Raw genomic sequence first — 24718 nt, forward strand, 5'->3', positions numbered from 1 at the left:
CTCCATTATAGGTGCGAGTTGTCCCCAGTCTTTGTCGAGAATAGAAGGAGCTTTCCAACACACCTAGCCTTGGTGCTGGAGGCAATTTGCATATCCAGTGAATGTATAGTATTCAATGGCTTAGCCCTTCATCTTCCCTGCAGGTGAACTGGTGGGACCATGGCTGGGTACAAGACCGTTTGTCATTTTCACCTGCTCAGAGGGCGGGGCTCAACCACACTACCCCCCCCCCCAGCAGAAAAGAACAGGACACAGGTGCTTCAGCTGCTGTTTATTGACACTCAGGTGGGCACTATAGCAACAGGCCTGGAGATGCTGCACAGTAGAACGGAAGTGGAGAGTGCAGGGTGTGACTGCAGTGACAGCTGAGAAGTGTGCAACGAGGAGTGGGGGAGGCCAAAGCTGTTGGGGAAGCAAGTCCGGCCTGGGGGCCAGAGGTTATTATCTACACAGGAACCTGGGCCCCATGCCCTAAGCCCCTACTCTTGCTGTCTCCTGACTCCAGGCCAGGGCTGGGAGTTCTCTGGACAACTTTCTACAGGAGCAAAGTACACAAGACATGTTGCTGCCCCTTTGTGATAAAGCCAGAGGGTTTCCAATTCTGCATTCCTCTGTCACCCCTGGTTTGGGCAGGGCCATATGATAGACAGACAGCTGGGCTCTATTCCATGTTTCAGCAACAGTAATTTTCCGGGGTGTCCCAGCCCATCAGCGCCACACTCTGGCCCAGAGTGAGCACTACAAGCGTTGCTGGCCTAATGGATGGGATGGGGGAGGGGATGGGACAGGGGCTAGAAGAGGGGCTCCAGAGGGCCATCAAGGCACAGGCACTACACGCATGGTGTTGGTGAAGCCAGAGCCAGGGCGCCACCCAGTCAGCACAATGACCACATCTCCCTTCTTGAAGAAGCCTCGGGCCTTGCCTGAAAAAGCAGAAAGGTTGGTGAGTAGGTTTACACTTGGGGTAACTGCCCCAAAGCCCCACTGAACAACCATTACTCTCTCCCACCAAAAGGTGGCGCTTACCTCCTAACCCAGACACCAGCCAGGAAGGGGCATACCAGGGCAAATGCCCAAGAGCTACCACCTACAAACACAATGCTGGTAGGGGACTACACTGCCGGACCAATTCTTCTTCCTACCACAAGATGGCGCTAGCCTCCTAGCCTAAACAAAGGCTGAGTCCAGATTGCAGGGACCTTGGGAGGTCAGTCAGTTTATACTTGGCCAGCTTCCCCAAGGTCAGAGTCCTCCTCTCACCTCCTGATATCCAACCATATACAGGAAAAGACCATAATCTGTGAGTTCCACCCACAGCACAGTAACTCCAGCCCTGCTTAAGAAAACCTCAGTAATGAGTAGAGGCAATTAATTTTGCCTTGGGCACCAAACAGGGTGAGAACAGCCGGGCTCAGCCCAGGACTGGAGAGAATGATAGTTTGAGAAACCCCAGCAAAGCCACTGCCCAGCATCTTGCTTCCAGCTACATACCAACATTCATGGCCAAATTCACACGGAGGTCTACATCCTCAGCCCAGGCGTCCTGCACTGCATCCTTACACAGCACAGGGAAGATGCCTCGGTACAAATGGGCCTGGCGAGCTGTCTGGGGATTGCGCGTCACAGCAATGATGGGCGCACGCGGGCGGTACCTGGCCACCTGGTGAGCACTCCTGGGAAACAGGTTGGATAGACCGTCCATTAAACAGTATCACAAGACCCAGGAGACAGGAAGCACCTTCAATATAGCAATACAATTCTGAGCCATAGGCTTCTCCCACTGGAAGTTTACTCTGCTCCAAGGATCAGAAAGCCTCTCCACTCTGCCGTTTGTGCTTGTTTCAGTACGGGCAGTTCCATAGCTAGAACCCCTTCCAAGAAGGGGGGAGGCAATTGGTCCAATCTCACTAGCACCTACCTACAGCTGCTATCAACATATACAAACCAAGCAACACGTGTCGAGCTCCAGACTTCTGGCATCTGGAAACAGCAACAGCAAGGGTCAGACCCTGGGAGCCAATAAGACTGCAATCCCAGCAGCTGAACTCTAGTGCCCCAAACACACTTGATAAAAAAGCTTTAGAAATCTAGGTGGAGGGGCTGGAGAGATGGCTCGGAGGTTAAGAGCACTGACTGCTCTTCCAGGTCCTGAGTTCAATTCCCAGCAACCACATGGTGGCTCATAGCCATCTATAAGATCTGGTCCCCTCTTCTGGCATGCAAGCATACATGGAAGGAATGCTGTATACATAATAAATAATAAATAAATAATTCTTTAAAAAAAAAAAAGAGCCGGGCGGTGGTGGCGCACGCCTTTAATCCCAGCACTCGGCAGGCAGAGGCAGGCGGATCTCTGTCAGTTGGAGACCAGCCTGGTCTACAAGAGCTAGTTCCAGGACAGGCTCCAAAGACACAGAGAAACCCTGTCTCGAAAAACCAAAAAGAAATCTAGGTGGAGACCAGGCAGGTATAGGAATGCTTCTCCCATCTAGATCCTTTGGGGATGGAGGGATCCTCCTTAACCTTGTGACAAGTGTCTACCTCGAGTACATTATTTCATGAACACTGAAATAACTGAACCAGCTCTGAAGACATCCAAGAGGTACTGGGAGACAAAGCCCAGCAGAGAATACCCTTCTTCATGCTGGATCCACAGGCTTTAAAGGAAAGAGGTGGTTGCTGCAATCAGGAACTCGGTGGTGAAACCCCAGAAGTCTAGAGCCAAAGTGCAGGCAGTGCTGAGGCACAAAGATTAGCCCAGACCTTCTATCTTGGAGCTCCTGAGAACCCACCAACTGATACTCATTCCAAAAGCACAGGCTTAGCCCAGGTTAGACTTGTGACCTTACTTGCCCTGACTCATGAGCACTGAGGTTATAGACATGGGACATCATACCTGGATATTTTTACTTATGTATTGTTTAGCATGTGTGGTACCCACATGCAGAAGGCAGAGGCCGATAGTGGGTATCTTCCTCTAATACTCTCTCCACCTTATTCTTTTACACTTTATGTGCAAGGGTATTTTGCCCACGTGTGCACCTGTGTGCCACATACATGTAATGCCTGTGGGGTTAGAAGAGGGCACTGGGGGGCTGGAGAGATGGCTCAGTGGTTAAGAGCATTGCCTGCTCTTCCAAAGGTCCTGAGTTCAATTCCCAGCAACCACATGGTGGCTCACAACCATCTGTAAAGAGGTCTGGCGCCCTCTTCTGGCCTTCAGGCATACAGACAGAATATTGTATACATAATAAATAAATAAATAAATAAAAAAGAAGAGGGCACTGGATTCCTCCAAGACTAGAGCTATGCAGTTGTGAGCTACCATGTAGGTGCTGAGCAGTCAGGGGCAAGTACCCCCCCCCCCAATTTCTTGACTGGCTTGCTGAGAAGCCCACAGTATCCTTTCTGCATGCATTTTTGCCACAGGTGCTGGATCCAACTTCAGATTCTCATGCTTTACCCACTGAGACGTTATAGCCAATCCCTCCAAGTGGGACTTTAAAATGCTTATCGCTGTTATAGTGTGTGCCTGCTGGCATGTGTGAGATCAGAAATCAGCGTGCTCCTCCTTCCATGGATTGGGGGGACCGAATACAGGCCAGGCTTACATAGCAATTTTACCAGCTGAGCCATCTCATCAGCCTTCCAAACTGAATTTGTAAAACCCCATGGTAACTAAACTAAGCAAGACTGACTATTTGCTTCCAGTTCATTGTGAGGCAGGCTGTGAACTTACACTGGAGCCAAATCAAATGGTTTGGTATACCTGAGTGCTGCCTGGAGTCCTTTGGTGGCAGCCAAACTTGGCCCAAAGCCACTCTCGGCATCCCCGAGGAGGGATGTCAATTGAGCAGGACATCCCCAGGGAGCCACTGCCGCCTCCTACCTGCCAGACTTGGTGAGCACGATAATGGCCCCGCTGCAGCATTTGAAGGAGGCCTCCACAGCACCCACGGCAGCAGCTTCTGTGGGGTCGCTGGTGATAGGCGCCAGACGGCGGAGTTCCTCGAATAACTGCAGGTGGTAGATGGCAGCCTCTGCCTCACGGGCAATCTAGGGGAGCAACATCCGTCCAGAGGGACGAAGGGGGGGGGGGGGGACACATGGCTTTTGTCAGAGCTTTAGCACAAATGGAGAGGGAGGAGTCACAGACAACAGGGAAGGAAGATGTCCCCAGCACAAAAAGGCCAGGAGCAGAGTGCTCTAAAGTGAGAAAGATCAAAAATTCTACAGGAACCATCCTGCACCGGTGCCTGTGACTTCCAGTGTGCCCACAGAGAATCCTTTGGTCCTGTCCTATCATGACCTCCTGAGGTGGCTGGAGTGCAGAGCAGTTATCCTATACCAATACCTGCCGTTAGGGCCCTACCTGCCAGACTCCGTCAGAACTATCAAAGCTGCCGCTAAACACTTATAAGAAGCCTCCACGCTGCCCATGGCCATGGCCTCCATGAGGTCTGTGGAGTGACTGGAGGCCCGCACAAGTTCTTCAAACAGCAGACGGTGGAACATGGCTGCCTCAGCCTCCCGAGCTATCTGTAAGGTTTAGGGTAGGAGGGATAAGGAAGAGGGATGAAGAAGGCAAAAATAGGAGACAACACATGGAAAGACGGGGGAATTAATTAGAGAGGAAGTATAGTTAAACCTGTCCCGTGGACAGATACAGAGGCAGGGTGGTCAGACAGTTCCTCCATTCCCTGCTGGGATTTTCCCCTCTGATTTCTTTTCTAAGCACTCCCATACCGCCATTTGAGCTTTTAAGAAAAGATCTTTCTCTGTGGCCCTCACTGACCTTGAATCATTCTTTGCCCCAGCCTTCTAAGTGCTGGGATCATGGGAATGCACCATCAGTTTTAAAGGGACAGAGTGATAGGCCCTAGGACCTTGTCACAGAAAGATGCCAAGGTGGAGGCCACATTTTCCCACTGACCACACTGCCTCATGACACAGCTTACAGGAAGGAATAGGCCCTAGGACCCTCTTCACATGGCTGTCTGCCTACAACAACCTACAGATGCAGGAGCTTTTGCTCAGTGTTTACAGTGGAAACATTGGGGGCAGTTCTGGAAGCTGGGGTCAAGGGCCAAAAGAGCCAGTGTACCAGTTCTAAACAGAGCCGTGGAAACTCTGGCTCACGAGAGCAGTACAATGAGCAGCCATGTGAAGAGACCAGTGCCTATGAAAGCATGCGGGGATATCAAGACACGGATTAAAACTTTAACAATTAAAACCATTGCAAGATGGCAAGTGAGTTACAATACAGACTACCTACTCAGGTAAGACCAGGTATTAGGTAATATAAATTTCAGAGAATTGAAAAGCAATAACCACCAGCATCTTAGTATGGGAGGGATGAGAAGGACCAGCAAATCATTTCACGGATTTGATAGCAGAAGCAGATTCATAGGCAGAAAGTACTCTTTTGGTCAAGAACAGAATACACGCAGCGCAAAGGACCAACAACCATAGCTGGGGTGCCTAGCTCATGATTACAGCTCATGGACTGCAGTTAGACACAGGAGGAGACAGCAGACAGGTGAGGGGAGAGGCTGTCTGAGTGTTAATGGATGGCAGCAGAGGCTTGGACCCCATGAAGGGGCAGCCACAGTCTGACCCAGACTGTGTCTCATCTTCTGAGCAGCGCCATGCAATCCCAGCCTAGAGGTTCTAAGTTGTCTGTTCATATGAAAGACCAGGGCATGGAAGACAGGACATAGACATCAGAACTAAGCTGGACTCTAGACCCGTCCACATCCGCTGCTCCCACACGGTGCAACAGACAGAAAGCAGGGCCCAGAGACAGCAAACTGGGCTCAAGCCCACATCAATCACATGTGATTTACATTACAAATCGGGGCCACAAATGTTGCCCCGAAATGAACATGTCTCAACATGTTCAGAGGCCTAACATTTAATAATGACAGTAAATGTTAATTGCTAAGACTATAATTAATATCTCAAACTCATCTTAGGGCGAGGTCTTGAGGTCACACAACCTGCCCACAAGCTATACATACAGCTCTGTGGTTGCGTGCTTCAAAATATCTGGTCAAAGTCAGCCATAACCTATTCCTGACCACTCTGTGGCCAGTTCACACAACTAAGCAGGTAGCTAGAAAATGGGTGTATGGTGTAAAACCAGGGAAGCAGTGACTATGGAGGTGACGGAAGGCACACGGTTTTCTGGGGGGGAAAAAAAAGCACTTTCCTGCCACGGGCAGCTATGTGAAGACACAATATTAATGTGAACAACAATTGCACGACACAAGCATGAGATGAGCCAGAGGCCCAAGCCACACAGCCTTCCAGGACAGGGCTGGCCTCTGTCAGCTTCAATACAGGCACACATAAGAAGCCACAGAAAAGGTCACACAGTCAAGAATACAATCCCCCCTGGAATCTGCACAAACTTAATAACTGGATAGATATGCAAGAAAGAAAAGCAAGATGGCCAGAGGGTGCTGTTTTCTCTCTTCTCAGACATCTTAAATTTGGGGGTTTGTGGGAAACTGGGTTCACAAAAAGGATAGGGGTCCATTGCTGGCTGAAAATGGAACAAAAGCTCAAAAAAAAAAAATTAATTCACAATACTCTTCCACCAGGCAGAAGTAAGCAGCCCTGTAACTGGCTCCTGAGTCAACTCTTTGGAAGTTCCAGGGCAGAATATAGAGCTGAGAACCTGGGTCTCCACCTATGAGAAGCAGTCAGCAGAAGATGCTTCAGCTCAAACTCTTAGCTAATCCTGCCTCATTCTCTGAATACTGGACTTGAGGCATGACTGTCAGCACTGTATCTGGTCAGAGCTGGAAGTCTGAAAGAACATACTCCCAGAGAAAAGGCCTGGGAGTGAGTCAGAGCCTGCTGAATTCCACACCTGCCCTCCACCCTAGCTCATCTGTAGCCCTGCTCTGGGTCTGGCTGACACAAAAAGAGACGCAGTTCCAGGACACAGGCACCATGCAATTCCAGCTCAGAACAGCTCAGTGTGAGTACAGCCTGCAGTGGAGAAGCATCTGTTCATGGCACTAGCAGGGCATCAAACTGTAAGCCAAACCAAGACACCAGCTGCGAACAAACTCTTGGCTAAGAGTCCTTTGGACCATCCAGATCCAACGCATCCTGACTGCATCCTAGGACTTAAATCCTTTCTTTTGCCAGATGTGGCCTATGTAATGGAAAGTGGCATCCTCCACAGCAGGAGAAAGTGGGGCAGGACAGGGGCAGTGAAAGCACAACAGGAAAATCAAGAAGCACTCCCCCACACACTATCTCACTCTTTGCTGTGACATGGGGGAGAGGATGCAGAAGCCTCTGCTCTAAGGACTTACCAGGTGCTGCATGCGAACGGCTTCCAGAGGGTAGTCCCCTTTGGCGGTCTCTCCAGACAGCATGATGCAGTCTGCTCCATCTAGGACTGCATTGGCCACATCACTGCCCTCAGCACGGGTGGGGCGGGGCTTCTTGATCATGCTCTCCAGCATCTAAGGAGGGGACAGACAAGAGCATCTGCTGAGACCAGTGTGAGACTCTGGGCCATGTGCAGTGATAAGTAATTGCCAAGATGACTCCCTGGATAGTGTGTATGTGCACGGAGTGCTCCGTACAGACGCACACGTTTGGAGAACAGGGACCATGGAACAAGACCAAGAGGTCTCTCTTTCTGAGGCAGGGTTTCTCTGTGTAACAGCCTTGGCTGTCCTGGGATTAAGGTGTGCACAAGCCATCCAAACCATCGCCCGGCGACCCAGATCTCTTAGCCATAGTACATGGACAAAGGGAGGAGCACATGCCTGTGTGGCGCAGATGACTGGCTTCCCAGCTCGGTTGCATCGTCCAATCATCATCTTCTGAGCCAGGAAGACCTTCTCTGCAGGAATCTCAATGCCCAAATCGCCACGAGCCACCATGATCCCATCACTGGCCTCCAAAATCTCATCAAACCTGATGCAGAAATAAAAGTAATAAAGAACAGGAAGCCCAAAACAAAGGACGGACAGATGCTTTTCCAAGATCCTCGAGGGTCACACCCGCAGGCACACAGAAGTGATGGTGCACCAAGATAACCCAGAAAAGGTTGATGATGTTGCCTGCTGAGCTTCAACACCACTGAATGAGGGATGAGGTTCACCGTCTGTATCTTAGACCCCATCTATCGTGCCTTCTCTAATCAGTACTTCCATAAGAGAGAATGAGGCAGCCAGTGCTTCTACAAAGGCCCACAGATTCATTTAGCTCAGGATTCTGAGAGCATCCTTTGAGGTACTCCATCCAAGTTCCCCTAGGGCTGAAGGAACACCAAGAGCTACCAGTACCTTTGGCTTATCAAGACAGAACAGGCCGGGCGGTGGTGGCGCACGCCTTTAATCCCAGCACTCGGGAGGCAGAGGCAGGAGGATCTCTGTGAGTTCAAGACCAGCCTGGTCTACAAGAGCTAGTTCCAGGACAGGCTCCAAAACCAGAGAAACCCTGTCTCGAAAAACCAAAAAAAAAAAAAAATAAATAAATAAATAAAAGACAGATGTCAAACTAGTCACCCTATTTTGCCTCACTTCCAACCAAAGCATCATGTGATGTCCTATGGAAAGCTGACTGGAACAATCTTCATCAGCATCATTATGTCTGTTTGTTTTGAGACAGGGTTTCTCTGGGTCTTTGGAAATCTATCCTGGAACTAGCTCTTGTATACCAGGCTGGTCTCGAACTCACAGAGATCCACCTGCCTCTGCCTCCATAGTGCTGGGATTAAAGGCAGCGTGCGCCACCACTGCCCGGCCTATTATGTTTTCTAATCAAAAAGCACGAGGCTACCAGTTTCAGCATGGATACCAGGACCTGAGCTTCCTGGTGGGCACCAAAATGAAGGGCCCTATGATGCCCACCAGGCCACACCTTCCCCTCCAGAGGGCTGGGCCATGAAAGGGGTCCCAGGACTCACCTACGGACGCCTTCGTGGTTCTCGATTTTGCTGATGATCTTGATGTTCTTGCCCTTCTCTCCCAGGACCTTCCTAACCTCGTGCACATCAGCTGCCTTGCGGATGAAAGACGCAAACACCATGTCTACATCCTGCTCCACCCCAAACTTCAGGTCCTGGATGTCCTTTTCTGACACAGCAGGGAGGTCCACAGCGGCTCCGGGGAGGTTCACCCCCTTCTTGCTGCCCAAGGAACCACCATTCTCCACCTCTGTTATCAGGAAGTCAGCGCCTGCATAAGAGAGGTGGAGGAGCAAAGCGATGAGGGTCCATCTTGTGGGAGGCAAGCAGCAGGGTCCCCTGCCCCAGTCCCTGAATTCAGTGAAACACATGCCGCATCACACCGAGGACACTGGAGCCATGAGGAAGTGAGTCCATTTCCTCACCTATAAACAACACTCCCAGATTGCTAAGGAATTTAAGTTATGGATGTGCTAGCCCTAGTACTCAAGAGGCAGATGCAGATAAAACTCAAAGACTAACATGGTCTACACACAGTGAATTCCAAGCCAGCCAGGGCTAAAGTGAAGCCTGGCCTCAAAACAAAAAGACAAATGGTCAGGCGTGGTGAAAAAGGAGTTCAAGGCCAGCCTCAGTTAATCTCAGCTCAGGCTACAAAAAAATCCTTTCTTAAAAACAAATTTAACCACGAATACCTAAAAACCACTTAAACAAATCACCAAGTGATTTTAATTAGCATTCAAAGGGACATAGGAGTATCATACACGCCATATTGGGACCCACCTCCCAATATGCCAGGACTGAAGGCTAAAAAGGCATGTACCAAACACTTGGCCCTCGGTGGCGTTTTGGGTTTTTGAGGCAGTATTTCAGATGGGTCAGGGACACAAGACAAAGAATAAACTTCAGATCCTCTGGGGATGGAAGCCAGGCCTTCATACATGCTAGGAGTGCTTCCCCAAAGAAGTTCTAATACATTCAATTTCACAGAGTTCTGGAGATGGGAACTGTCCCAGACGTACCTTTCTCCTTCACCTGCAGTGAAATGAGCCCATCGTCTACGTAGATCTTGCTGCCCACTTCCACCACCTTACAGATGTTCTTATAGTCCAGCCACAGGGTGTTCTCGTCACACTTTTCCATGTAGGCATTGTCCAGGGTGATCTTCAGGGTAGCTCCCTTCTTCAGCTCCACTTCTGCAGTGCCGCTCTGTAGAGTCAAGGTGAAACATGGTGTGAACTGCAGCAGGCAGCACTCCTGACTAGGAGGCTCAAACCCCGGCTCAACCACCAAGAATCCTTCTTCCTCTGAATAAATTCTTATGCTGCCTTTGTATATTTTGAGGAAACAGGACCAAAAAACCCCCCAAAAACAAACAAACAAACAAAAAAAAAAACCCTTCATCACAGGGAGACCTAAAAGGCTTGAAAAAAAAAATAATTCCCTTGATACATAATATTTCCTAGCTATGCAGATGAAAATGGCAAAGAATAAAATATTCTCATTTGGGGCTTGAGAGATGAAGAACACTTATTTTTCACGCAGAAGAGCTGGCACTTCAGACACGCATGAACTCGGTTCCAGCGGATACACGCATGTATGTGATGCAGTCACACAAAACACCAACATTCAAACCCCCGTCATTTGTAGACCTAAGTTCCAAAACACCCACCCAGTCAGAAGCTAGAAGACCACCAGAGAAAGGCAGGGCAGCTTGCACCCACGGCACGCCTGGCTTCCTAGGATACTCACCCCTTTGATGAGTCCAGTCCGGATCTCAGGCCCCTTTGTGTCCAGAGCCACGGCAACAGGCCGGTATAGAATGGGATCAGAGGCGAAGCTTTCTGTGGCTGCACGCACGTTCTTGATAGTTTCCGCATGGTACTGGATAAAGAAGGGAGACTGATTGACAGGTGCCCTTCATACCCGACTCCAGTTCGTATTCTCTACCTTGGAGGCCAAGTTGACAGATCACAAGTGTCTAATCTTCCCTACCCCCTAATCTTAGCAGTACACACTCTTCCTTCTATGACAGCGTCACCACCTCTCATGGCGACAGCTACCACAACATCATCTTAATACAAATCTTGGGAACATTCCAGAATACTGCCACCAAACCCATCATAGGCAGGAATGTGACCCTAACCTGCTTTTAAAGCAGCTGTGTGTGTCCCTTCAGTTGCTCTAGTAACCCTAGGCTAAAGACTGAGGCAGGTAAAGAACCCGGACTTGTGTTTGATGTCTGCTCTGGCAGTCTGTGTTGGTCTGTTTCCACTATTGATCCCAACTTCAATTCAAACTCAAAGTTGTTGACTTAAGTGACCAATGGCCCAAGGTGAACGCTCATTGCTCAGTCATACAGACACCTCCTTTCACAATCACTTTCTCAGGTCTAGAAATGCGAACGGTGACCAGTGGCCCATCTCTGACACAACTGCCCTTTGATAGTTTGAACGATAGGGCTGCCCAAAGGACTTTTCCTTTCTCTACCCGGGACTCAGCCAAGGCAGACCAAGAATTTGTGGATGGTGCAGATCCATGTGACACCACTGATAACGGGCCATTTATTACATCACTTTATGGGCTTTGTCCTTTAACCACAGTGGGCAGGAAAGACACCTGCAAGCCTGTTATCTCTAGGAGACAAGGACAGTAGTCCTTTAACAGTGACTACTGACTGCCTTGGGTTTTTTTTTTTTTCAACAGAGTTCCTTATAGTAGTTCATTTCCATTGAAGAATTACGGCTGTATAATATCTACTTTATAGGGCCTACAACCTTTCCCACTGGCATAAGATATTTCTGTAGGTATAAGTGAGGCTGAACTCAGATTTGTGCTTACCGAGTTACACACTTCAGCCCATAAGTGTCCTAAACAAACACACATCTTGGCCTCGTGCATAAAACTGCACTATAATTAATCCCAATACCTAGAACACTGGGAGGTCTATCATTAAAATTCTCTATATGGCTAGCCCTTGCTACACTTCTGGGAGGTGACTGTGTCTTCCACTGTCATCGCTGTGACTTTGCTGGTGCGTTCCCAAATGGTGACAACTGGTGCCCATCAGTGTCCTCCTTCTGGAGGCTCTAAATTTAGGCCGTTTTAAAAAGTCAGTGTGGCAGTACAGCCCTGCCTGCTCAGCAGGGAAACACACATCTTGCCCATGTGAACAGCAAGAGGTACAATTAAGAGGCTGCCAAAGCTGCCAAAGGATCACATGCAGCTGGTAGATGTTCCTGTCAGAGGGAGGGAATGCAATTTCAGTGTCTCCAGGAGTACTTAAAAACCACCAAGATTGCGGCAAAACACACCCTGGTTCTTCACAGAAGGAACACATGCAGTCAGAGACCTGACACGCAGTCAAGCTGCTTAAATCACATGCCCGAACAGAACAACTTCAGATCAGCTTCCCAAAGGGGCTAACCTCATCTCAGTACAAAACCTAAAAATAAATTTTCAAGGGCAACAAATAAAAAAATAAATAAAAGGTCAATCTATGAATAAGATTCAAAGTACAGATAATCTCCAAATGCCTCTTATAGTTTAAAAAAAGTCGAGCTGGAGTTGGCCTCACCCAGGTCTCGATGACCTCACTAGCCACTGCCATCTCAGCTGCGTGGTATTATTTTACTAGACTCAAGAGCCATGAAATCTAAAGGTCATGTCCCCAAATTTATTTTTGCCCATCCTGCAAACCAGAGACTCTGCTTGCAAGTGGATCTAATTCTGCCTCTGGGTTAGGCTTTCCCTTGAGTTTATTCCAGGTAGCTCCTGCCAAGAAAAGCGGAACATGGAAAGCATCGATCTCTCCCTCTTTTTGGTTTGCAACAGGACCCTGTTATGTTTATGTTCCCGAGGCTGCCTCCAGACGCTGCTGCGTATCCCAAGCTGGCCTTGAACTCAATTCTGCTTCAGGTTTTGTGCTATGACACCTAACAAGGATGTGTTCCATACCCATAAATGCTTAGGTGCCTACTGGACTATCCTAAGCACCATGCATGACATTTGGGAGCTGGCCTTCATCGGGCTGTTTATAGAATATGGGTTAGGGCATCTATGATGTGTTCTGGGAATGAGGGGTTCACTTCTTGGACTGCTCTTCTGTTTCTATTTTTAGTTCAAACAACACCCAAAGGTCAGAGGGCAAAATAGAGCACTCTGAACAGAACCTAAAGAAACCAGGGCGGACTGTCCCTCCTCCATCAATGCCAGTAGGAAATCCACAACGAAGCATGAAAAGTATTTGAAAGGTAGCTGTAAGATGCCTCCATCTGCCTAACTGCTAGAATGGATTGTTCTAAACTTGAAAGCACCAGAACAAATGGGCTTTTCTAACAACTGCCATCTGCTTCCTGTGTATGGCCCCCATCAACATCAGTCAGAACATCTAAGGACCAGCCCCAGCTCAAATGCATTCCTACCTCTCTCCTCTGAAGGGCATTACTAGACTCAGCCTCAAGTGGAAACCCCCTGGACCTGCCTAACCAGCTTGGGACTTGGGACTGAACTAGGTCAGAAGCAATCTTCTGTATGACCTTTTGTTCACCAGACCCATAGGAGCCACTGCAGAAACCCTCGGGTGTGGACATCATGTGTGGAGCAAAGACACATGATAGCCTAGAGGGGTTTCCGGTAAATAAATCCTTCCTGCCTTCTTTTGTGAAGGTTAAAGGCAGAGACAGCCCCGGTCCTTGATAAAGCAGGCCTTGTTTGTCTAGGCCAATGAAAGTGGCAGGAGGGAATCAGGGATGGCCTAGGACCATGTCTCATTCCCAGAGAAACCCAGACTCACACCTGTTGGAAGCTAGCTTCGTCAACACCACACCTTATGTTTCCCATCAATATCCCAGCAACCCAGCTGAGGCCTACCTCATGAGTTCCATGAGAGAAATTGAGACGAGCCACATTCATTCCCGACTTGATCATCTCCTTCAGCATCTCCACAGACCGGGAAGCAGGACCTATCGACAAACAGTGAAAGCCACGGTGAATAAGCCATGAACACTCAGGAAAATGTGCAAAAATCTGTTCAACATCCAAACTCTTCATCCTTCGATTGCTTTTTAACCATTAACTCCAAAAATTAGCAGAAAGTATTACACTAGTCAACTTTAATTTAGATATGAGGGGAAATACTACCATTTTCTACAATTTCTTCAGGGCCCCACATACTCAGGCAAGTGGAGGGAAGAGCCAGGCAGTTTTCTCCCTTAAGACAGACATCTAACTACTGATGTTGGCGACACAGACCACATGAAAAAGATCTGGCGGGGTGATACCTTTAATCCCAGCATTTGGGAGACAGAGGCAAGTGGATATCAGTGAGTTCAAGGCCAGACTGGTCTGCAAAGTGAGTTCAAGGACAGCCAGGCTTATGACAAAGAAACCCAGTCTTGAAAAAACAAAACAAAGATGATCTGAGGTGTCTGAAATCCTCTTACAAAGACCCACTAAGGAAGACACCTACTGCAGAAAACTAGGTGTACTAATTCTCTATGCCCTCTTCTCATGGCTTCTGTTCCCAAGAAATGTGTACAGCGCCCCACTTAGAACTTAGATTAGCGGGGGCTGAGAGAGATGGCTCAGCGGTTAAGAGCATTGCCTGCTCTTCCAAAGGTCCTGAGTTCAATTCCCAGCAACCACATGGTGGCTCACAACCATCTGTAATGAGATCTGGTGCCCTCTTCTGGCCTTCAAGCATACACACAGAAAGAATATTGCATACATAATAAATAAATAAATATTTTTTAAAAAAAAAGAACCTAGATTAGCTTTGTAATCATTTCGCTTTTCAGGAGACAATGAGGCAGGAAGCCTCCATTTAGGGGAAGGCCACACTCACCAATGGTACAAATGATGCCAGTGTTGCGGGCCGTGATGGGTGCGGAGTCAATGTCCAGGCGGCACATATGTTCCAAGAAGGTGTCAGCCATGGCCGCATGCAGCTGCTGGGTTTGAATGAAGGCAGTCCCTGCTTCGCTGTGTGGCTTCGGCATGGTTCCTGAGGTCCTGGGGCCCAGAGAGGTGAAGAGTGCGAATCAGACCGGGCCGTGTGTAATGAGCCACTTGGCAGAGGCGGCCGTCTCCCACTACACATCAACCCAATACGGTTGCTCTGTGTACAAGTCACAGAGGCCTGGCACGTGCTGGTTATGTGGATGCTCCTCCAATTGGGCAAAGGGCTCATGTGACCGGGAGCAAACAGCAAAGACCTTAAATGAATGAAAGTCACTTCCAATCCAATGCACATAGTCCCAGGGAAACAGTGTGAGCAGGATTCAGACATGAGCCGCTCTCAGCTGTGACAGCTTCACACCAACACAACCAAGAACACTTTACATACATGAAGGAACTTCCCCAACACTGCAAGAAGAAAAATCCTCCCAAACAAGTCCTTTTTAGCTCCAGAGTGTTAGGTTTTCACTCGTTTCATTGGCTAAGTTTATTCTTTAGCTTTTATTGGGCAAAAAAAAAACCCAGAATTCTTTAGCAAAAAACAGCAACGTTTGCAAGACACACAAAGCCAATTTTGCACATAAGAGCACTGGAACAGCTCCCAAGTCCTTACAACTCCTTACGACTAAGGAGTTGTCTGTAACCTTGGAAACAGAATTGCACACAGTAGCTAGTTTCAGAGGGCACAGAATCCACTCCACAACCCAGGCTGACCTTGAACTCACTATCTTTGATCTTCCCAGAGTTAGACCTGGCTTTCCCAGCCCCAGTTCTGACCACCTGGACTTCCCCTCTATCTGTGGTAGGTAGCACATTCCCGGTAGTCTGAGCATTCGTTCCAGGCAATTAGCCACCCAGGTCACAATCCCAACAGCTGCACCGACCTTTGCTTTAACTTTATTACCGACTTACAACTAAGTGCTCACTGAGCTGGTTAGAAGACAGAACCCTGCAGAAGCTCTGTGCTGTATTGGCAAATGTTGAGAGGCTTGAGCAATGTTGGGCGTCCTTCTCACCCAGAGTTCTCAGACCAAGGGGCTCTTTGAAAGCCCCAGAGCCTCAAGACTTCAGCCCAAGTTCTACAATAAGCCCCTCCTTATCCTTGCTCTCTGCCCTGCCTCCCAGTCAAGGGCCCTCAATCTACTGACTGTGTGCTTTTTTTGCACGCCTGAAGAATACGCACATAAAGCTCGTCTATGTTACCCTGTTGAGACCTGGCAACAGCCAGGGACCTCTACAACCTACTAGTGATCCCATGCAAACAAAGGCCTACATGTCTTCAACCACACAAACGGCAAACTTTTCACGGGACAAGCTCTCATTCTTTGTCACCCAGGCTGGCCTTGAACTCGTGGCAGTCTTCAAGTTCCAGTCTCCTGGGTGCTGGGATTACAGGGGGCACCCCTACATTCACTGCAGAATTTAAAACTAAAGGAGGGATGAGACCTCCAGCTATTGCCAGTGGCCAACATGGTTCATTCCTAACTCCCCCAAACAGTCAACCTCTCCTCCGGGGTCTCCTTGGGCTAACCCCCAACACCTTGCAGTGTTTGTTGAATTTGTTCTCAGTCCCATTAAGACCTCTCTGTCAAAATCAGTTCTGCCTCTTCCCTCTCTCCAAATTTGAGGATGTCCCAGCTCCTTTGTCTACTCATGGTTGAAACAAACATGGCTGGGAACTCTCAGGGCTCGCAGCCATGCTTAGGAGGCTGCTGGGGGGACAGTATGGGTAGCACATCAAGCCAACAAGGCACGAAAGCCTTGCTGTGACCACGATGGGACTATAACTATGAAGTCAGTGAGTGGAACAGACACTGAACCCACTTTCCTAAAAGCCACCAGGCGGCTCTTCTTTCCATGTGTCATTGTGTCTCCTTCCGAGGCCACTGATGATCAGGCCATACCTTTGCTTCTCTTCTGGGCCTGGGCTTCCGGTGACATATTGCTGTTTTTTTGACTCAGGGCGGCAGCTCCTTGGCCCCACTTGGAAAGACCGCTCAGATCTGAGTACGGTTTGCCTTGGAGAGCTGGATGAGGATGGAGGATGAAGGCAGAAGCTGAGTGTAACCTAAAGCTCTCTGTGGTAATCACCTTAATAACCAGGAGTTGCTTAGAGCTGCTACACTATACACACACACAGAGAGAGAGAAACTAATGAAAACCTGGAGGTAAAAGTGACTCCTTACTGGCTCCCCTGTGGTACTTTATCCCAACACCCAAAAATTGATATTTAGTTTTTTTAGGCGGGGGGGGGGGTGGGGGTGGGCACTATGCAAAGTCAGAGGACAACTTAAGAGATGCTGCTTTCTCCTCCCACCAAGGAGTTCTGAGGATAGAACGAGGGTCATCAGAAACCATTTCCTTCACCACTGAGCTATCTCAGGGACCCTCACGGCTTTGTTTTCTTCTCTCTCTGGCAGAGGCTCACACTATCCCAAGCTGGTTTCACTCAAAGATCCTCCTACCTCAACTTCCCAAGTGTTAAAAGCACACACAGGCATGACTGACTCCCTGTGAAGTGTCTTTAAACCTATAATTTACTATCATTCCTCTTGGCTGGCCTGGAACTTGGTATGCAGTGCCTTTCCCCAAGGTTGAGATTACAGGAATACATCACCTCTAGTTTATATAGAAGCCTGGTGCCTTTCACCTTATGATGAAAGGAAAAAGACTCAAGAGGATAAATATCAAAATCACCAGTTCATAGCTGATAAAAAAAACAAAACAAAACAAAACAAAAAAAAAACCTTGTTACCTGGGTGGCAGTATTTATCACAACATTCCCTCCCTCCTGTTCTGAGACTATGTACTCCTGGAGATGTTATATACACCAGACTGGTTTTCAACTCAGAAATCCATCTGTTTCTGCCTTTCTATTGCTGGGATTAAAGGCATGTTACCGTGCCCAGCATCATATCCTTCATCAACAAAAACTGATGTGAAACACTTTAAGAAAAAAATAAATAGGGGGCTGGAGAGATGGCTCAGCGGTTAAGAGCACTGACTGCTCTTCCAAAGGACCAGGGTTTGATTCCCAGCACCCACATGGGAGCTCAAAACTGTCTGTGACTCCAGTTCCACAGGATCCAACACCCTCACACAGACATATATGAAAGCAAAAGCACCAATGTGCATAAAATAATTGAAAAAGTAAATAAAAATAAATCTTTAAAAAGGGAAAAATTAAGTGAACAGCTTTTGAAAATGATGTATTCATTCCCATGCATCCTAATAAAGCTCATGGGAATTACATGTAAAGCATAGAGTCACACATCAGCCCTGCACCCTTCAGGCTCACTCTGCTAAAATGGAAGCATGTGCGCTCTCTACCTTCAGTCACAAGAGCGCCTCACAGGGCAGCTTCACTGACCTAAGAAGGGCAACTTCATCCATTGACTTCAAAGTCAACGTTCCTAATAAAACCCATGGAAAAATTTCATGACCAAAACCTGTAGGTTCCACTTCAGTGTCCAGCAATTTTCTTTTCCTGCTTTGACTGCTCTCAGGCTTTGGCAGCACAACCTTTGTACTGACATGGATGTTCTGATAGACAAAGGCTGCTGCCTGCAGGGCCCGGAAATGCAATTTAGCAGGTAAAACTTCAAAAACTATTTGGCCTCAGATACACAACCTAATGCATTTTCCCCACCTGGAACTAACCTGAAGTCTGCAGATTGGACTATCTTGCTACCAGATACAATGTGGCCAATGGAATCAATGAATTGATACAATTAAATAGACTTCTAACAAAACGTCAATTGTTTCAAGTCCTCTACCAATCTAGACCCTAGCTCACTGAGCTATTTCTCTTCCTAAATTCTGACCTGGAATACTCTGGCCCCTTACCAGGGCTCTTCTGCCTATCCCATGGTCCCCACAACTCAAACCACGTGATCAATATATTTATAGAATACCCTTTCTGAGGTATTTTCCAGGCCAGGAAAGCAGCCCCAGCCTTGGTTCCATGGGCAGGGTGGGCATCCATGAAGGGCTTGCCCTATGGCCTACTGGTACAGTAATTCCTGCCAGGACATGCGGCCCCTCCCATGCCAGCATCCTCCTCTTTAGGAGGCACCCACATGCACAGCCAACCTCCAGCCAGCAGCAGAAGCCTGGCATGTCCAATGACAGCAGCAAACAGCGTGCTCAGGGGCAGGAGCCTTACTCTGGAGCCCGAGCCCCAGCAGCAGTATCTTCCTCAGAGCCATTGCCCCTCTGTGAGAAAGGAAACTCCAGCTCAAGCTTCAGTGTGGCCTACAGGCCACAGGCCAAGGCATGCACAGGCCCAGCTCAGATCACCTTGGTTCTGCCCCTCCCATCTGTTTCCCTCGTGTCAGGCACAAAGGTCATATAAACAAATAAGAAAATAAATGCCCAATGTCACCCTGATTCTTAGAGCTGGCACTCTTTTTTTTTTCTTTTTGCTTTTTCGAGACAGGGTTTCTCTGTGGTTTTGGAGCCTGTCCTGGAACTAGCTCTTGTAGACCAGGCTGGTCTCGAACTCAGAGATCCGCCTCCCAAGTGCTGGGATTAAAGGTGTGCGCCACCACCGCCCGGCAGAGCTGGCACTCTTAAAAAGTTTCATGCCTCACTCCACCAATTAAATCTTCCAAATCATTGCTGCCATTAAAGTACCCTGGGGTGTGAAGAGAGGGTTTCTCTGTGTAGCTCCACCGAGCAGGCTGACCTAGAACTCAGAGACTTGCCTGCCTCTACCACCCAATTAAATGCATGCACCACCACTGCCTGGCTTATTAAGACATGTTCTCCTGGGGGCTGGAGAGATGGCTCAGGTTAAGAGCATTGCCTGCTCTTCCAAAGGTCCTGAGTTCAATTCCCAGCAACCACATGGTGGCTCACAACCATCTGTAATGGGGTCTGGTGCCCTCTTCTGGCCTGCAGGCATACACACATAGAATATTGTATACATAATATTAAAAAAAAAAAGACATGGTCTTACTATATATAGTCCTGGCTACCCTAAAACTTACGAGATCCATCGGTCTGTCCCCTGCTTCCTGAATGCTGGGATTAAAGGCATTTGCTACCATGCCCAGGGGAGGTCTACCCTTGAACCTCAGCAAATTCTCTATCAGAAAGGCCTAGCATTAATCAACCAGCCTATTCTGAACTCGAGCCCACCTGTTGGAGTTAAATTAAATTCCTGCCCTCCCCCCGAACTATAATAGCCCTACTTTAAACTCTTTTGTGGAATTATGGGACCCTCACCCAGGAAGACCATGCTACCTCAGGACAGAAAGCCAGATCAAAGGAACCTTTCGTTCTCAGTACCAAGGATCTCCTGGCCTCCACCACAGCTCTGCAGAGCAGAGAACTAGTTTGAGCCAAAAGGAGATTTGGGAGAAGTTTCTGTCCTGCTGGCACTTGGTGCCTCCTTAGCAGGTTTAAGCGGCCAGGGTTTCTGGGAATGATGCCCACGCTCTGGACCCTGGCTTAGGAGCCCAGGGAACTAGGTGTAAGCAGAATGCACAATGGCCTCCACAACTGGAGGCGCAGGCTCAGCATTTAAAGGAGTGCCCTGAACCACAGTGGGGGAGGGGGATTGAAGCGGGAAGGCAGCACCAGCTGTCCAAGAGCACTGACCTACTTACCATGAGTGCCTGCCTACAGTGACCTTTATAGGACTGCAACTACTGCCTCTTCCCAAGGGGGAGTGGAACTCCAAACCCCACATTTCTGCCACCCACAACTCAGCATCAACACTGACTTGTATTTTTAGACTTTCCAAAAATAAAAAGTATTCTGACTTTATTCAATCCATAATTTCATTCTTCCATCCCCTGACTTCTCGAACCCTTCTACAGAGCTTGGGGTGTCCTCAAACTCAAGACCCACCTACCTGCCTCTGCCTCCTGAGAGGTGAGATTAAGAGCATGCACCACCACACCCAGCCCTTCCCTACTTCTTAATCTGAAGTTGGGACTCCTCCAAAATGGGCACGGCAAGAGGCTTAAAGTCAAAATGTTTGGAAAGGATGTAGCTTCCTTTAAGAGACTTAGCTGGCTTTGGGAAAGAGGCTCAAGATCCCCAGACCTCAGTGGAGAAGTTGGGGCATCTCAGAGGCCACCAGAGGTACTGCAGTTCAGACCTCCCTCCTGCGTGCAGACAGGCACAAACTGCAGCAGGGGCGTGGCCTCACTGAACAGCTTGGTGGCTCTAAGACCACCCCCAATCCCTAGCTGAGATGTTACTTTTGGCCTCAAGAGTCAGCAGAGGTTTGCAAGCCCCCAGCCACGTGGGCTCACCTCTCCTATCTGACTACTCCATATCCAGTCTGTGTATCCAAGTATCATGTCAGGAAGAATGGTCCTCATTTAGTCATTTAGTCCGGTCTGCACCCGAGTGAAGTTTACAGGAATGACTCAGCCCTTAAGTACTCTTACCAGAACAGTAAAAAATCTCATAGGCACCAACTCATTCTTGTAGTTTACCAGTTAACTTGGCAGTGGGTATTTGGGATGATTCAGAAGCTGAAAGGCAAGTGACTCATTTTCCTCTACCTCAACCTCCACCTTAGTTCTTGGCCAACTCATCTTGATTTCCTGAAGAAAAGCTAAAGCACAAGACACTAAAAACCCAAGTAATATGAATTTAATGCAAGAGACTTTTTCCTTAGCTTTCTGTACATGGCTGTTTCCTCATTTCTTCTACTCAATATTAAGAAATCAGCAGCTTTGAGAAATAAGGTGTCTTTTCCTGTGACCAACGCCTTCATGTCACACACACAGATGGCATATCCAACTCTAATGTGATTTGAGTAGTAGCCAGCTATAAAATGTGCCAAGTCACTCACTGGGGATAAGGCTCTTTTCTTTTGAGACAGATATTCACTATTTAGCCCAGGCTGGCCTGAACATGTAGCCATCTGCCAGTGAGTCTCCAGAGTGCTGGCATAGAGCTCTTAATGAGTTCACAGAAACTGCCATTGCACTGGTTCTTCCCTGAGAGGCTGCTGTGCCTACCAGTCAGGAAGGACCTTATACAGACCCTGCATTTTGCTGCCACCCACGCACTTGAGACAGGGTTTCAGAGCCTGGCTGGTCTAAAACTCAGCGAGATCCTGTCCTGCTCTTCAGTGCTGGAATTAAAAAGTTGTGTGCAGCACCACACAGCCTGGGTGAGACCTGTTAACTTAGGGAAATGCACGCTAGTTCAGCATCTGACTCACTAAATAGGGGGCCTCACTACATCTAGAAGAACCAGGTTTCCCACTCACCCAAGGAACAAAATTTTCTCAAACGCCTCTAAGTTGAAAGGCTGAGTCATCTTGCCCAGACCCGGTGATGGTTTACACTAAACTTCACTTTCCCACAGAACAGGCTTACTTCTTACCTACAGCATCCTCAGGCCACCAGAAGGCAAATTGTTGCCTAACAATGGTACCTTGAATCCTAACCCAAGGTCCTCCCCCTCTGCACCCTAGAAAGTGCCACACCCTGAGTATTGTGGCAACAGAACTTACTGCAACAGCCTCCAAACCTTACTTCCTACAAGTCAGCAGGATGAATGGTCTTACATTGAACCGTCAGGAACAAGAATCAGAAGACATCGATCTGGATAGCTGCCTCTTTGTTTCTACCATTACAGAGGAAGACAAAGGACGCTGCATTTCTCCCTTTAAATGGCAAGCTCCTTTCTCAGGAGAGTTACAATGTAACGGTAGTTACATTGTAAACACCTACCCGATTCCAAAGAGAATTCGTTTCCAGGGGATACTGGGTATTCAGAGCCTTCCTGCCTCCCCAAGCTTAGCCTCAAAATGTATAGGAACAGCAGGGAGGCCTTCAATCTAACTGTATCTCATTCACTGAGAAAAAGGGACGTATGCATGCTCTTCTGGGCATTTCACCCGAGATTACTCCCTCCATTGGATATGCCCCCTACTTACACGGAGACCAGTAACTTCAGCAGCCTGGAGCAATCGTCTTTACTCGTGACACAGGACCAGAGGCTGAACCACCTCAGAAAATAAATCACACCGGATTCCAAAAACCTGTTTATATCCCCCCGCTGCCCACAGGCAGAACTGTCCCTTCACTGTGAGGCTCTTAGTCCTATCAATCTCCTTGGGTTTAGAAGAGGTGATCGAGAGACATCTTTCCATGACTGGATTTTTATGTAACCTTCAGATTTGGTGCTTTCCTGCTTCTTCAAAACCCAACGTGCGGACCACCCTGTGCAGCTACCTCCATCTTCCTCACAGCACTGACTTGACAAATTCTGCTTCCCTGTTTAGACTGAGCTCTGCGGGCTCCAGCTCCACCCGGAAACCTCTCTCGGTTGATCGCTCACCCCCCACCCTTTCCCCAGCACGTGGGCGCAACGCAACCGGCTGGTCCAGGCGCCCTGCCGTACGTGCAGCCCCGCCACCGCAGGATGGAGCGCGACAGAACTTGCAGGCGCCCCGCAGGGCTGGGAAGCACGGTGCACCAGTGCCTCGCGGGCAACCAGAGGAATCTGCGTCGCACAAAATAGGAAGGAATAACGGCCAACAGGGAAGACTGACGTTACACAACCCGTGGATACATCTCCTGGGACGGCCACTGACTGCATCCTACCTACACGCACCGGACCACGAGGGCTAGCGGGGAATCGGCGGACGTGACCAGAATGCAGGGGGCGGGGGAAGTTGCGCGGAGGGGGAGGGGCGAGGATCCGGATGCTGAAGGGATGCAGAGCCGCGGACGTGACCGGAATGGAGGGGGAGGGGCGCCCGGAGTAGCGAAGACGGACGCGGGAAGAGCACACTGACCTGAATGGAGGATAAATGCGGGGCACAAGGGGGGAGCGGCAGAGTTATTTCAAGGAGAGATTATAAGGAGGTCACCGAAGGAGGGAGGGGAAGAGCACAGAGCTAAAATGAAGGGCGAAAGAACTACTAGTGAATGCAGGAGGATGAGCATCGGAGTGGGAGAGAACAGGGTGGAGAGGATGGCAGCAGTAAGATAAGAGGGTGGAACCAGATTGAGAGGGAAGAGGGGCCAGAACTAGCATGTGGGGAAGGGGCTGTAAGGCCTCTCTGTCTTTGGAAGTTCAGGACCTAGGCTCGAGTGTAGCTTCTCCCCCCAACCCGGACTGGGATGCACGATGCCAGGCGTCTGGGTCCCGCGTGCGCAGGCAGGCCTGCGTTACCCAGTAGCGGGCGTCGGCCCTGGGCACAGATGGCGTAGGTTCTCCCCTCTCACCTCGGGCGTACTCCGAATCCTGCAACGATACCCAAGACGGACGACGGAAGGGTCGAGACGAGTCTCTGCTGTGCGGGACTGTGCCTCTTGGGCCTCAAGGTTATCACAGCTGCGGCCGCAGCAATCCCTCCGCAGCCCCGCCCCTCGCCCAATCCCCGCAGCCGCCAGCGGCGCCCCGCCTCTCGCGTTTAGCTGGGCGTCCGCACCTTTGGAGAGAAGCGCGGTGGAGGCGGGACGGGCAGGTTGCCCTTTAGAGGAGGACTACCTTCCTTGGCGGAAGGACACAGTCATCCAAAATTGCTCATTGGTTATTCTGATAGCCAATGGGGAAGTGGTGGTGAGGGCGCAGGGCCCGCCCTTGGAGACCGCGACACCACCACCCCCAGTTCCCCAGGCGCCAGGCCACCTGTTGCCTTAGGACTTGGGAGTCTTCTGTAGGGCTCCCCTTTTGGCCCTCTGCCCAGGTCGCCCCATCTACCCTGGATTACCAGGGCGGTGCCCAGATTTACACGTCCCCTAACATTCTTCCAACCCCGCCCAAGGTCTCTCCACTCTCCCGATGGCCGCCCCAGAGCACCCTCCTGGAAGCTGGAGTGATGTGAGCAGAGGGTGGTAG

General features: G+C 49.3%; 1 protein-coding gene across 3 annotated transcripts; it reads right to left on the reverse strand.

Annotated features, from left to right (window-relative positions):
- Positions 1 to 258: 258 nt before the first annotated feature.
- Pkm (pyruvate kinase M1/2) lies at positions 259 to 24258 on the reverse strand. 3 transcript variants are annotated; one of them, XM_041679504.1, is made up of 11 exons: positions 24103 to 24258; positions 14784 to 14950; positions 13811 to 13902; positions 10691 to 10822; positions 9961 to 10147; positions 8939 to 9209; positions 7794 to 7944; positions 7332 to 7484; positions 3890 to 4056; positions 1492 to 1673; positions 259 to 923 (listed from the first exon to the last, which is right to left on the reverse strand). In XM_041679504.1, the coding sequence occupies exons 2-11, from the start codon at positions 14935 to 14937 to the stop codon at positions 817 to 819; spliced, it is 1596 nt and encodes a 531-aa protein (XP_041535438.1). In that variant the 5' UTR covers positions 14938 to 14950; positions 24103 to 24258; the 3' UTR covers positions 259 to 816. The 3 variants fall into 3 exon arrangements, with proteins under 3 accessions (XP_041535438.1, XP_041535437.1, XP_041535439.1); XM_041679503.1 differs by lacking the exon at positions 3890 to 4056 and adding an exon at positions 4373 to 4539 and having other exon boundaries at positions 24103 to 24257; XM_041679505.1 differs by lacking the exons at positions 3890 to 4056; positions 24103 to 24258 and adding exons at positions 4373 to 4539; positions 22806 to 22824.
- Between the last annotated feature and the right edge of the window lie 460 nt (positions 24259 to 24718).

This window comes from Microtus oregoni, unplaced genomic scaffold (assembly GCF_018167655.1).
Source record: "Microtus oregoni isolate MIOR12 unplaced genomic scaffold, Mior012 000032F_ref0000030, whole genome shotgun sequence".
Taxonomy (NCBI): Eukaryota; Metazoa; Chordata; class Mammalia; order Rodentia; family Cricetidae; genus Microtus; species Microtus oregoni.